The 11,894-nt window shown below is 38.0% G+C and overlaps 1 protein-coding gene across 1 annotated transcript; it reads right to left on the bottom strand.

Moving 5' to 3' along the window:
- Positions 1 to 4,013: 4,013 nt before the first annotated feature.
- Positions 4,014 to 7,321, bottom strand: LOC137934774 (probable polygalacturonase). The gene is made up of 6 exons (XM_068779300.1): positions 7,041 to 7,321; positions 6,386 to 6,715; positions 5,454 to 5,574; positions 5,186 to 5,360; positions 5,020 to 5,090; positions 4,014 to 4,926 (listed from the first exon to the last, which is right to left on the bottom strand). The coding sequence occupies exons 1-6, from the start codon at positions 7,059 to 7,061 to the stop codon at positions 4,211 to 4,213; spliced, it is 1,434 nt and encodes a 477-aa protein (XP_068635401.1). The 5' UTR covers positions 7,062 to 7,321; the 3' UTR covers positions 4,014 to 4,210.
- Positions 7,322 to 11,894: the final 4,573 nt, after the last annotated feature.

The raw sequence follows: 11,894 nt of genomic DNA, 5'->3' as shown, positions 1-11,894 counted from the left end.
ACACATATGCCACTCCTTTGACTTGTGGGCTTCTTGTCTTGAGCTCGTGGGCTTGAGCCCATCTTCCAACATGGTCCACTCGAACCCTCCTGCCCGCTCTTGCTAATTTTTCTTGCAACTGTTTTTGATATATTTCCATAGAGCCAGTTTGGCATAACAACACCAAATCCCCCTGAGGGTTGCTGTGAGCCAGAGGGCCAAAATGTAGAATGCATAATTCATTAAACTCCTCCCAGTCTACCAATAATTTATCCGACTCAACTTGCTGATACCAAAGTTGTGCTTCCCCCAATAACTGGAAAGCAACCAACTCTACCCTATCATTAGCTACTGTTCGTTGATGGCTAAATTTTTTTTCATTTCTATACAACCAAATCAAAGGATCTTTTGACCCATTAAAAGTAGGAAAATCAAGTTTAGTATACTTGGGTACGGTGCCTCCTCCTTGGTTGAAGTGTCCCGGCTGGCCAGTGAAGCTAGTGCACCCAGCAAACTCATCTCCCCCTCTGTCATGCGAGTAGTCCTCTCCCCTTTGTTTTAGAATTGTGTTCCTTCCAGTCGTTAGACCAGTTGTTATGTTGTCCATCTTTTCATTCAATCTCTCCATATCGAGATTAATTTTAGAGAACATCTCCATGCATTGAGCAAATTTTCTGTCATTCTCTGCCTGACCTCTTAGCATCAACTCCTTTAAATCATTGTTGCTGATCTCCACCGTGTTACTCTGCTCTGATACCAAGTTGTTATGATCCCTAGCCATGGATCTAGTAACTCGGCGAGGTAGTTGTGAATCCAGCACGTTAAGAGGGTTCTTGATCACTGTAATGAATCAAAAACTCCCTTTTCTCTTGTTGTGATCGTGATGCTTGAAAAGGAGTTTTCTTTTCTTAGTCATCTATGCAACTAGAAGACTAATGGGGTTGTTCTTGACCCAACAAATGAAACCCCTATTTTAGACTCACGTCAAGGGTGTAGGGTTTCTCTACAATACTGATATTGATCATGTATGGGAAAAGAGATAATTTTCTAACTCTTCTACACTCGGAAAAGAGATTAAAATTACCTCCTTTCTATGCAATTCGATTAACCAGCCTGAACACCTCCTCTTCCCTGGTATGGTTAACACAAAACCCTTCTTCCTCTCTGGTATTCCGTGAAAGAGGCAAAACCCTTCTTAAACTCGAAAAAGAGTGATTAAACTCCCTTCCTCCTTTCTATCTCGAGTAGTCTAAATACCAACAGAATTCAAGATGAAAAGCATGAAAGATCAAATCAAGAACATACCTTGGAGCTCGTCAAGGAGACCTTCCAACCCTAGAGCTCGTCAAGGAGAGCTCCCAATCCTATTTAACCTAATTCCAAACTTGCCTTTCTTCTATTTCCTTACCCTTTAAATAGGGTATTTGACGTCATAAGTGTTTTAGGCTAACAATGCCAATTTTACCCCTACATCCTTGCTCATTACATAATTAATTAAAAATTAAACTGAAAGCAATATAAATAATGAAAGTTAAACTAGTGAACCCTGTGAGTCATTGTCTCCTCCTTTGGGTGACTCGGTGTGCTATTGAGTCCATAACATACTTCTAGTAGTCTATGTTTATGATATTTTCCTAACTGATAATGATTCTGATGGCATTCAGGAAACCAAAGAGAAGATATGTGAAGAGTTCAAGACAAAATATCTTGGACTATTTAAATACTTTCTGGGTATTGAGGAATTATAGTCCAAACATGGGATTATACTATCTCAGAGGAAATATTTCCTTGATCTACTAGAGGAGATAGGAATGATGGGGTGTTGACTAATAGATAACCCCATGGATTCAAATATTAAATTATTTGCAGGCTCTGAGAAGATGTGGATATTGGGAAATATCAAGGACTTGTGAGAAAACTTATTTATCTTTGTGTAACAAGACCGAATATCTCATATATAGTAAGTGTGGTAAATCAATACATGCACAATCCACAACTTACTTGTTGGAATGGGCCAAAGCCCACACGATCAAGGAAGGTCCATATATCTAAGAGTATTGTAAGATGGGCCCAAGCCCAAAAGAAGTAGGACCCACCATGATTACCACGAGTTGGCGTCCTTATCATATAAGTTGGAAGATCAAGTGGGACTCACAAAGATAACCACAAACTGGTTGGAAGATCAAGAAGGACTCACAAAGATAACCACGAGCTAATTAGAAGATCAAGTGGGACCCACAAAGATAGCCACAAGCTATCATCTTTATCTTATGGTCACATTCTCATAGAAGAGTTTTAGTTTGAGTTATTTAATTATGCTAGGACTTATCTTTAAGTGTTAGAGTTTGGGTGTAATTGGGACAAAAGCAGTTTAATTGTAGTTGGACTCTACTACTTTCCTCTATTATAAATAGAGGTTCATGTACTCTAATTATAATAAGTCAATGAAGTATTTCTCTTTTCCATAAATTCAATGAAGTAGGACCCTCCATGATTACCACAAACTAACATCCTTATCACATAAGTTGGAAGATAAAAAAGAACTCACAAATGCACCTTTATCTTATGGTCACGTCCTAGAAGAATTCTAATTTGAGTTATGTTTGTCTTTTATCTATATTGAGTTATTTAATAATGCTAGGACCCATCTTTAAGTGTTAGAGTTTGGGTGTAATTGGGACAAATGTAGTTTTATTGTACTTGGACTCTACTATCTTCTTCTATTATAAATAAAGGTTCATGTACTCTGATTATAAGAAGTCAATGAAGTTTTTCTCTTTTCCATAAATTCAACATTACTCATGGACAAACATTGGAAAGAATATTGCAATATTTGAAAGGAGCTTCGAGGAAGAGGGCTTCTTTATTAGATGCCCCCAAGCCGACACGAGTATGGAGAAGGCCCACACGTCCAAGAGAGGTGTCATGATTGTAAATAAGGTGTCATCTTACAAAGATGGTACAAGGGCGTAATTAGTCATGATGAACATGTCTTGAAAAGAACATGATCGTACCGTTGTCAAAATTAGGAGTGATCATAGGGGAGAATTTGATCATTCATTTTTTTGAAAATCATTGCACTACGCTTGGCAAAAATCATAAAATTTGAGATCTCTACAACAACATGGCACGTTTTGTGTTCCTATAAACAACTACTATAAATTCTACATGTGCTTTGACTTTGATTACTTCTACACCTACTTTGATTATGGTTGTGTTTCAATTGTAAAGTTACTTATGCACTTTGGATTACTTGAAGGTATAAATGCACAAATAGGATTTAAATTAAAATGGAGTCAATCTTCGCAACAAACTTTAGCATCTCTATTCACTTCCACCCTAAATTTTTTCTTCATTGGACCTAACAAGACACATTAGAAGTGATTATCAAGTTGAGTTTAGGTGGTAAACTACTATAAAAACCACTTAAATCTATTGTGGCAATTTTTTTATGTGCCTAGAGACTTTATTTCATATTCATTTGCATATATAGACTATCTCATAATATAAGAATTTCACAAGAAGAGTTTAAAAAGTGTTTAAAAGTTATTATTAGAACACAAAACCTATTTACTCCCCTTTTCTAAGTTTGTGCCTTGCAAGACATAATAGGGTTAAAAATAAAATTCTCATTTCAGAATGATTTATTCATGGAATCACTCTCAATTGTCTACAAAACTACAACTATCATAAAATGTTAATATAATATGTCAAGAAGCCTAATAATCAATCTTATGAGAAGATACATAATAATTATTGCTGAATTGACTTACTAAAGTTTCTCTCTTGACATTAGTCAAGTGTTTTTTTGTCATCCATCTTTTTGAAATCAATGTACTTAGGGGTAAACGATATTCATTTGTACCTTAATCATCCACCTTGTATTTGAAAGGGTCAATCTTTGCAAGCAATTTTCTTTTGCTAACTACATTAGTGAGCAACAATCAAACGATCAAGCTTAAACATGTTGTAAGATGTGGTCTACTCTCTTCCCTTGAAATGTGCTAATATGACAAATTTCCTCCAAAGATACAAGTGAACCTATGGTGTCCAATGTATGCAACGACAACTATCATGGGTGCAACAACTTATTTATATATGTATCTCTAAGGGAGCCTACAGTATTTGAAGAATACAGAACAAAAATAAACAGAAAATCTAAGTGAGAAAAACAACCATTGAAAGCTTTCAGAAATTCAAATTTCAGAGAAATATCTATTTCCTTATTTTATTAACTTGTACTCGCAACCATGGCTTTACACGACTTGATCTCTACATCATCGATCGGCAATCGATCCTCTGGATACTCGCATGACTGGGATCCGTATTCTTGAAAGGGGAGTTCAGGACAGGGAAGGGGAGTCACAGAGTTGGAACCCCCTTCTACATAAGTGCAATTCCATGGCAGCTTTTTCTTGGATTTCAGTGTCGCCATCTCAATCGTGACATTGGAGATGCAAATCCGTTTGAAAAAGGACTTCTCCAATCCCTCCAACTGTCCGGCCATGGTGACATTCTCTGCGACCACATCTCTGTAATTGATGCCTTCGATGATAGGAATGGCGTTTGGGTCCCAGTTGTCATCGGCGTGGGAGCCGTAAGCGCCCGTCATCCAGAATACCCATTTCATGGTGTGCAAGTTCATTCCCTTGACGAAGATGTCCTTCACGTATCCTCCTCTCCCGATGGCCGTCTTGATTCTGACGCCGGATTCCGATTGGATGGCAACGATGTCCTCCGCTCGGACGTCCCGTATGCCGCCGGACATCTCACTGCCGAGGGCGATGACAGCGCTGGTAGGGGATATGCAGGTAAGGCGGCGGATTATTATGTGCTCCGTCGGCATTCCGAAGGCAATTCCGTATTGATCCCATCCGCTTTTTATTGCGACACAGTCATCGCCGGAAACAATGAAACAGTCCTCAATCTTAACATTGGAGCAAGAATCTGAAAATCATTTGAACCATCGGTTAATTAAGCAAACATCAAAGAGAAATCTTCAACTGTAACTCCGGCGATGACAGGACAAGGGTCACAAACCTGGGTTGATTCCATCGGTATTTTTCGACGTAACTGGAGCAAGAATGGTGACGCCTTTCACGATAATATTGCTGAAAATAATAGTAGCAGCATATAAATCAGTTACGATGGAATCAAGCAACATAATGAAACGGATTTAGAAAAGAAGTACAGAGTGAGGTCAAACCTGCTGTAAACGGGATGAACATTCCATGAAGGGGAGTTAACCAAAGTAACATTGGATATCAAAACCTGGTCCGAGTACATGAGCTCAATGAGATATCCACGAGTATACTGGAGCTTATTTGTTTCAAAGTTCTTCCACCACATTTCACCCTGTCCATCAATGGTGCCATTGTCCCCTGAAAAAGCAACAAAGGAAACAGAGACGCAAACGAGGTGAGTATAAATAAAATTTTAACAGGTCTTTATAAAAAGCTAGTTCGAGTTATTACCTGTAATAACAACATCAGTAAGATTACTTCCAGAAATGAGACTGCAATATCTTCCTCCTGCCTTATCTCTTCCTCTCCCATAGGAAGGCAAAGGATTAATAAGAGGCCACTCGTTCATATCCTAAAACAATAAAAATTTGTCACTTGTAAAGATTCCGTTTGCGTAACATGAATTGGTTATTGAAAAACAGCTCCAGATTCGATGGGGACGATTTCAAAACCTAAAAGAATCCAAATTCGTCGCTTTGCTTTCAAAGGAGTGGTAACCGCCACTGACCATGGACAAAAGATGTGTTTTTTATGGAGAAAATTAGTAGCATAGACTGAAAGTCAAAGTGGAGACGGCTTCTTTCTACCGACTCCCAATTACAAATTGCGAAGTCGGTGCGCTTCCCCCAGCTGCAATCGTGGATGGGCCCAATACAACCTGAGCTCTAGATCCAAGGATGTATTATGGGATTCGTGGAAGCAGGGGCGGGTGTGGCTAGGCACGTTTGACACCTGGAAGGAGGCCGCCATGGCTTACGACAGTGCCGCTCGGACGCTCAGAGGAGCAAAAGCTAAGACTAACTTCCCGTGGCGCTGCATTGGCCACTGCACAGGCCGGGGACGTCTCCGTCTCCGCCTCCATTCCTAGTCCGACGACGGGTGGTCCTTTCTTGGGCATTGGCCTAAAGGGTCTCGCTATTGATTTAAACGAGCGACCGCCTACGACCTTCTTTCTGATTTTTTTAAATTGAAAATTTTTAAAGGAAGAGAAACTAGAATCACTGAATAGTGAATGTATACTATATTGCTGATTTATCGATGAAATATGTCAATATCGCTATGGCCAGTCTCTGATGTGGCGCTAATGTCGGATTAGTCAACTGATAAAAATGGAGAAAACATAAAAATCGGAAGAAGAAACAGAGAAGGACGGGGAGAAAGACCTGAGTGCCGAGAATAAGAGCATCTTTGTGGAGGTAAAGAGTGAAATGATTGGTGAGATTGAAACATCCGGTGAGCCATTTTCCGGGTGGAACGTAGAGTTGGGAGCCGCCGTCGTCAGAGAACTGGCTTAGATGTTCCACTGCGGCATGAAATGCATTGGTGTTGGACGTTTGTCCATCGCCGACGCCGCCGAAGTCCGTAAGCGAGGCGGTGTGAGATCGGCAGCTGGTTGATTCGTACGTCCACGATGTCATTTCTCGCCCTCTGCGACATTCTGCACCTCGTAGCCCCACCATTCCCACGAGAATCAGCAAAGACAACCGAAGCATCTGCAGAATTCGTTAGGAGACTGTCAGGTCAAAATCTGGAATTCGGTGGAGGGGGAAGAAGAGAAACGGGTTGGGAGAAGATTGGTAACGACGACTATACAAAAAAATTACCCATAATAAGCAGAGAAAAGAAATTGAAAAAGAAAAAATGTGTAAGGGAAATAAACTCATCAGTCAAATGAGACCAAATCCAAACGTTTCTTCTTATATTTTGCAGAGCAAAACAAGAGCAAACAGGTCGAGGTTTCGAACATTTTGACCTGGATACATGTAAAACGGGAAGCTACCAGCTGAAAGAAAAGAGGAAGTCTGTTCTTGAGTTTACCTTCGTCCTCTGTAAAACCATGCTATTTTAGGAAAGGGCGCTGCTGTTAGTACCAAGAGAGAGGACCGGGGGGGGGGAGCGTTTTATAGGCGGAGGGTTCTCCTCACTCGTTTAGCTTCCGTAATGGGAATGCTCCTATACATCCTTGACTAATTTAACGGTTTCTTAGTCGGAAATCCCGCAGTAAATGGCTAGAAAAAGCGTAGAAGAAAATCCTCTAATCTGCATAATCATATTCTGTCTGTATCTTATTTATAACACGGGCAGACGGCAACTGCGAGAGGAATTGGGCGGATTTTCGGGCGTTCGTCATGCCTAAATTGATAATCTTGACCAGGAAGTCGTATTATAAATACGAGTTTGGGATGATGATGATATTGCCATTTAGAAGCTAAGTAAACAAAGCTCAAATTAACTCATAGACTCTAAATTTTGCTTAAAATTTGGAGTTCCAGATTAAGGTAACAGATAGCAATTTCTTTTCCTTTTAATTGACAAAAAAAAAATCGGTTGATAATGGTTTTTCGGAAGAATGAATTAAATTACACATTAACCAGCTCAGTGCTTTCTCTTTCAAATCTCCAAAATGGAAGTGGACAGGAGGGCAGACCACTTAGGCATTTGGAACGTTGTGGCGTGGAATTTAGTTGAGATGGTCCAAAGACCTAAGCTCGCCTCTGGCTTTATTCTTTCTGTGTTAACGTGCAACAGTGATTTCTTAAATCTGGCTATCCCGTGAGCACTCGCATGTTGTTCACGGGTGGCAGTCTTGTGGGTCCGCTACCGCTACCATTCACGTGAAGCAAAAAAACTCGATGGAGATTGCTACTTTGAGGGGTCCTAGTGCTAAACGCAGCCTATCAAAACTGAAAAGAAAGGCAGTTTATGTGGATGGATCAGAAGCGTAGAGAGTGGTGAACCTCTTTCTGGGATTTGTGGCAGTCGACTGGCGACTAGTGATTTTTTTATTTATTTTATTAATGGGAGAGTGTATGCCATGCCTAGTGCGCCAGGAGTTGGGAGACGAGAGTGGAAGGCCGTGAAAACTCTGTTCGCCATATTGGGCGTGGGTGCGAGTATAAAATAATCTAATTTAATTATATATAATAATTAATTTAGTAATACTAAAAGTTTTTGAAGTAAATTTTTTAAAAAAAAAATGTAAAAGAAGCAAAGGGTTTACTAACTCAAAAGGAGAAGTCAACCCTCATCTTCCATTTTGAAATTAGAAATCTGAAAAAAATGAAAGACAAATATATTTATTAATCATGCATCTCTATCTCCTATTAGGTCTGCAATACCAACATATATAAATAACCATAAAAAAATTAAAATTCTAAAATTTGGAAGTAGAAAAATCCAAACATCTCGAAAGATATAGAAGTAAGAATTTGATGAACGAACCGCATTCATGCGTAAGTGTAATTAAAATTCCTGGTGAATTATACATTTGTGTATTGATAAGACTATTCACTATTTCTTGAAGTTCGATCTCTCCCTCCGATGAACCATATAGCCAAGAAAAACCATGAACCACCCATGAGTAAGTATTTCATAGTAGCCTCATTAGACCGTAATCTCTTGGTATGTCCAGATAATAGGTAGGAGCATAAACTAAAACATGCTGGAGCTAAAGATAGAATCATTTATTTTAACTTAATACGAAAATTTTAGGAGATGACGCTCTATTTTTTTTTTTTTTTTTAACAAACATGTTTGAGTGAAAGGATCCAACAGTTAGTTGAATTATACAAATTACAATTTTCTGGGTTTCAACTTTTTTTCCAATTTGCATAAATGAAGAACATTTCTTCCATTGTCTATTTGATAGACAATTATTTCAAATTGCGAAAGCCGTAATGTTGTAAAAAAGAAAAATAAAAACAGGTTGAAAAAAGAATAGAAATTAGATGCATATGAGAAATAAGTAATCTAATCTTAGAAATGTGGATAATATTTGTTTCTTTAGAAACTCATAATACTACCAAAGCCTTTTCTCCATATTCTACACCGTTATGAGTAGTCATGCCTCTTTCTCTTAACTATCTTATCAAATTGAATGCTTCCATGTCCAAAATATTAGTTTGTTCATATTAAGTTTGAAATGTAAAATGTATTTCTGTAAAGCTTCAATATGCATCATAGAAAATGAAACCAAAACAATAGTATAAATTTGTTCCTAGCAATTTTGTAAAAGAACTTCAAACATACACATACAAATAGATTATGAAGAGATAAGAAAAAGATAGGGATTTAAAAGTATAGGATTCGTGTGAACTTAAAAAATAGAATTATCAAGAGAGAAGAGAAGAGTGTTAAAGATTCCAAGAATTAATCAATGTATCTACGAGTTTTTTTGTGAATTAAGGTAGTAGAAGGGTAAAAAGGGGATTTTTTTTATAATGGTCTATTTTCTAAATTAAAAGAGTAATAAAAGGGTAAAGAGAGAATAATAAAAATGCCAAAGTGGCACCAAGCATGCATGAGAGGATGCCAGCTCTCAAGGGCATTTTGGCCATTCTCTTGGCCAAATATCAAGGAGAGAAGCTCTCTAATAGAGTAAGCGAGTGTTAGGAAGTTTTTTATTAAGTAACTTTAGGATTTAAGCATTTTAGAGTTTCCTATTTGATTTACTTGAGAAACTATAAATAGATGAGATCTTGGCTTGGGCAAGCTGTCAAAATTGAAAGAATTTATTTTAGTTTACTCTCCCTCATTCCTCTTCTCTTTCTCTCTCTAATTCATGCCCTAGCACCTCTCCTCTTTTTTTCTCTTTTCCTTCTAGATTTCTCTTTATCTCCCTCTCTTCCTCTACTTTACTTCTTTTTTTTTCTTTTCTCTCTTACTCCAACCCATTTAACCTCTCTCCTTCAGTCCCTTGCAATCTTAAGAAAAAGATGGGACCATCTCCAAGGAGTTTCTATCAAATTGGTATCAACACAATCCTTCTTTGTGACCCTCTCTATCTCAACTATACACAGATAGAAGATCAGTACAACTAGACAATAGATCTGACAATTATCAGATTATCTATATCAAAATATTCATTTTTGATGTAGTAATATTATAATTTAATAAAGAATATTTAAGTTTGGATTTGGAAGCAATAAGTTTTAGGAATTAAACAATGTAATTCAATACTAATGAGAGCAATAATAATTACAGAAGAAGAAATAATCAAGCACGAAAAACACAAGATTTATACAGGTCCGCCTCAAGGTGAGACTACATCCTGTCTTCCGTTGCTGTAATAATTCACTATGATGATGAAGTAGTTTACAAGAGAAATACCTCTTGCTACCACAACTCAGGATCCTAATTGCGATGCACCCAAATATAAAGAGAAAATTATGGTAACCGTAATACAAATGTGTGTTAAGTACCTAGCCAATACTACCCAAAAGACTGACTTGGTAAGTAGAAGAAAGCCAAACACTTAACCCAGGATCATAACATCACACACCCATTGGAGAAAGAGCTTTCCCTCAAGCTCTTACGAGCCAACGCTCAACAAGCTCCTTTATTACGAGCCGATGTCAAAGACGACACACTCTAGCTACAGCCCACTCTAACGACACCGCTAGGTCGCCCCCTATGGCATTCGAACATCCAACGTAAGTAGTGGCTTTGATACCAAATTTTAAGTACCTAACCAATACTACCCAAAAGACCGACCTGGTAGGTATCGGAAAGCCAAACACTTATCCCAGGATCATAACAATGTGAAATCCCCAAATTACCCTTAATGAAACAACAATCAATATATCATGTGCCGACTCTACGTAAGGTGTTAATTAGGCTTCATAACTTAACAATAAGTACCAAGTCAATCTAATATCTTTGTAAAGAGATATCCCCCTTGGAGTCAATTTGGGTCCTATTGCAGAATAAGGCAAATCAAGAAACTAGAAGAGATTCAAAGTGAGAGCTTTATATATGAAATTATATACCAAATTAAATATATTCAAGTCTACTTTATGGAGAAATAAGCTATTTGCTATTCTGAGATATATTCTATAAAGGTCAATTTTTAGAGGTGAGTTTTATAGCTATATTCTATACAGGTTAGTTTCTAGTAAATAATTCATTAAGAAACTATAAAGGTTAGTTTTGTCAGAACTTTCTTTTTTCTTCCTCAAGCTGATTCAACCTTGCCCTCCCTTTTAATTTCCATATTACATAGAAAACCCTAAAAATGATCTATTCACCATTCTCCACTTGTTTCACCTCATTCTAGAGTCCCATTAGGTCCACAATCATGCACAAAAAAAAATCCATACCACTACATCTTAGGAGAAACCAAATTCTCCCCCTATTTTCTCCCTAGCTCTTATTTTCTTTTTGAACCTCCCTAACTTATTTTTCATGTTATTTTTAACCCATGACCCTAGATATTTTTAAAATCATATTCTATCCCGGTAAACACTCCTCACTTGTCCACAATCATCTCTACCGAAAAAAGGAAGCATGGTGAACACAAGACGCATGGAACAACAAATAGCAACATGAAGCTATTGGTACTCACAAATTTACCCCCCATATCCATTCTTTTTCCACCCATAAATTAAATCCCACCATATCCATCTACAATTCACAACACTGACAAATTAATTCCGAACACCACCCATATACCCCATCACTACCCACCTTGATTCCACAATAGCCAAACATACCACTCACACCAAAACATTTACCCTCACTTTCACTCTTAATTGAGTCCACCTCTAAGCCAACCCACAATTCAATCATTCACACTATATCTCAACAAAATAACCTTGACATTTTCCTCCTCACCTTAACATGTACGGATCACCAATGTCCTATCCACATACAACTCACCCAACTCCCTCATCT

The sequence above is a fragment of the Aristolochia californica genome, unplaced genomic scaffold (assembly GCF_029961685.1).
Source record: "Aristolochia californica isolate CCGP_79_NKW_82.1479 unplaced genomic scaffold, dmAriCali1.0.hap1 SCAF_6, whole genome shotgun sequence".
NCBI lineage: Eukaryota > Viridiplantae > Streptophyta > Magnoliopsida > Piperales > Aristolochiaceae > Aristolochia > Aristolochia californica.
The sequence above is the reverse complement of the archived record's forward strand: the minus strand, read 5'-3'. Positions and strand labels throughout refer to the sequence as shown.